The 700-nt window shown below is 48.3% G+C and overlaps 1 protein-coding gene across 1 annotated transcript in view; it reads left to right on the top strand.

Annotated features, from left to right (window-relative positions):
* Nucleotides 1-367: 367 nt before the first annotated feature.
* LOC119591485 (nucleolar protein dao-5-like) overlaps nucleotides 368-700 on the top strand; it is a gene marked incomplete in the record, with an annotated part of 13275 nt that continues 12942 nt past the window's right edge. Inside the window, 1 exon segment of the mRNA XM_037940229.1 lies at nucleotides 368-592. Within this exon segment, the coding sequence (XP_037796157.1) occupies nucleotides 494-592 (99 nt within the window).

The following is a 700-nucleotide window of genomic DNA, read 5'->3' as shown; positions in this document are numbered from 1 at the left end:
AATATCTGAGTACATCTGTAATAAATATCGTTGTTTTTATATTCAGTCCAATAAACGCACGATGATTGAAGGCAAACGATTTAAAGAAATATTAGTCTACCAACTGCCCCAAGCAAAAAAAAAAATATATATATTCATAAGTCCTTATCTTTTAGGGACTCACAAACCTTCCAAAATAGAGAGGCGATTTAATCGACGGTAAAACTGGGACAAATAACATGTTAAAAAAAGGAACTTAAAAAACTGTTTTACTTTTAAAAAATAAAATAAACCCATATCCCATCCACGCTCCATTAGCAGGCTAGCGCGCGAGCTTCCTCATATCAAAACGAGTCACTCTGCCTTCGCTTGTCGACTAGCGCGCGAGCCTCATCTCCCCAGAGAGCCAAAACGAGTCACTGATCATCGCTCCCAGGGCTAGCGCGCGAGCCTCTCCTCCAGTCCCGAAGCGAGTCTGCAGCTCACTCGTCCAGCCTCACTCACAACACCAAACATGGCGGAGGAAGAGGGAATCATCAAGGCTCTTGTGTGCGCTTATTTGAATGAGAAGGACAAGTCCCTCGGACAGTCGGTGGAGAAGAAGCTGAATCCGGTGAGTGGCGGGGAGCCTGGCCTGTGGCTCAGGGAGAACGAAGGCGCGGGGAGGAGGCCCGGGCGAGCGCGAGGGTGTGTTGTCGTCTGCCCCGCGTGCGCCACACGT

Source organism: Penaeus monodon, chromosome 28, assembly GCF_015228065.2.
Source record: "Penaeus monodon isolate SGIC_2016 chromosome 28, NSTDA_Pmon_1, whole genome shotgun sequence".
Taxonomy (NCBI): domain Eukaryota; kingdom Metazoa; phylum Arthropoda; class Malacostraca; order Decapoda; family Penaeidae; genus Penaeus; species Penaeus monodon.
The sequence above is the reverse complement of the archived record's forward strand: the minus strand, read 5'-3'. Positions and strand labels throughout refer to the sequence as shown.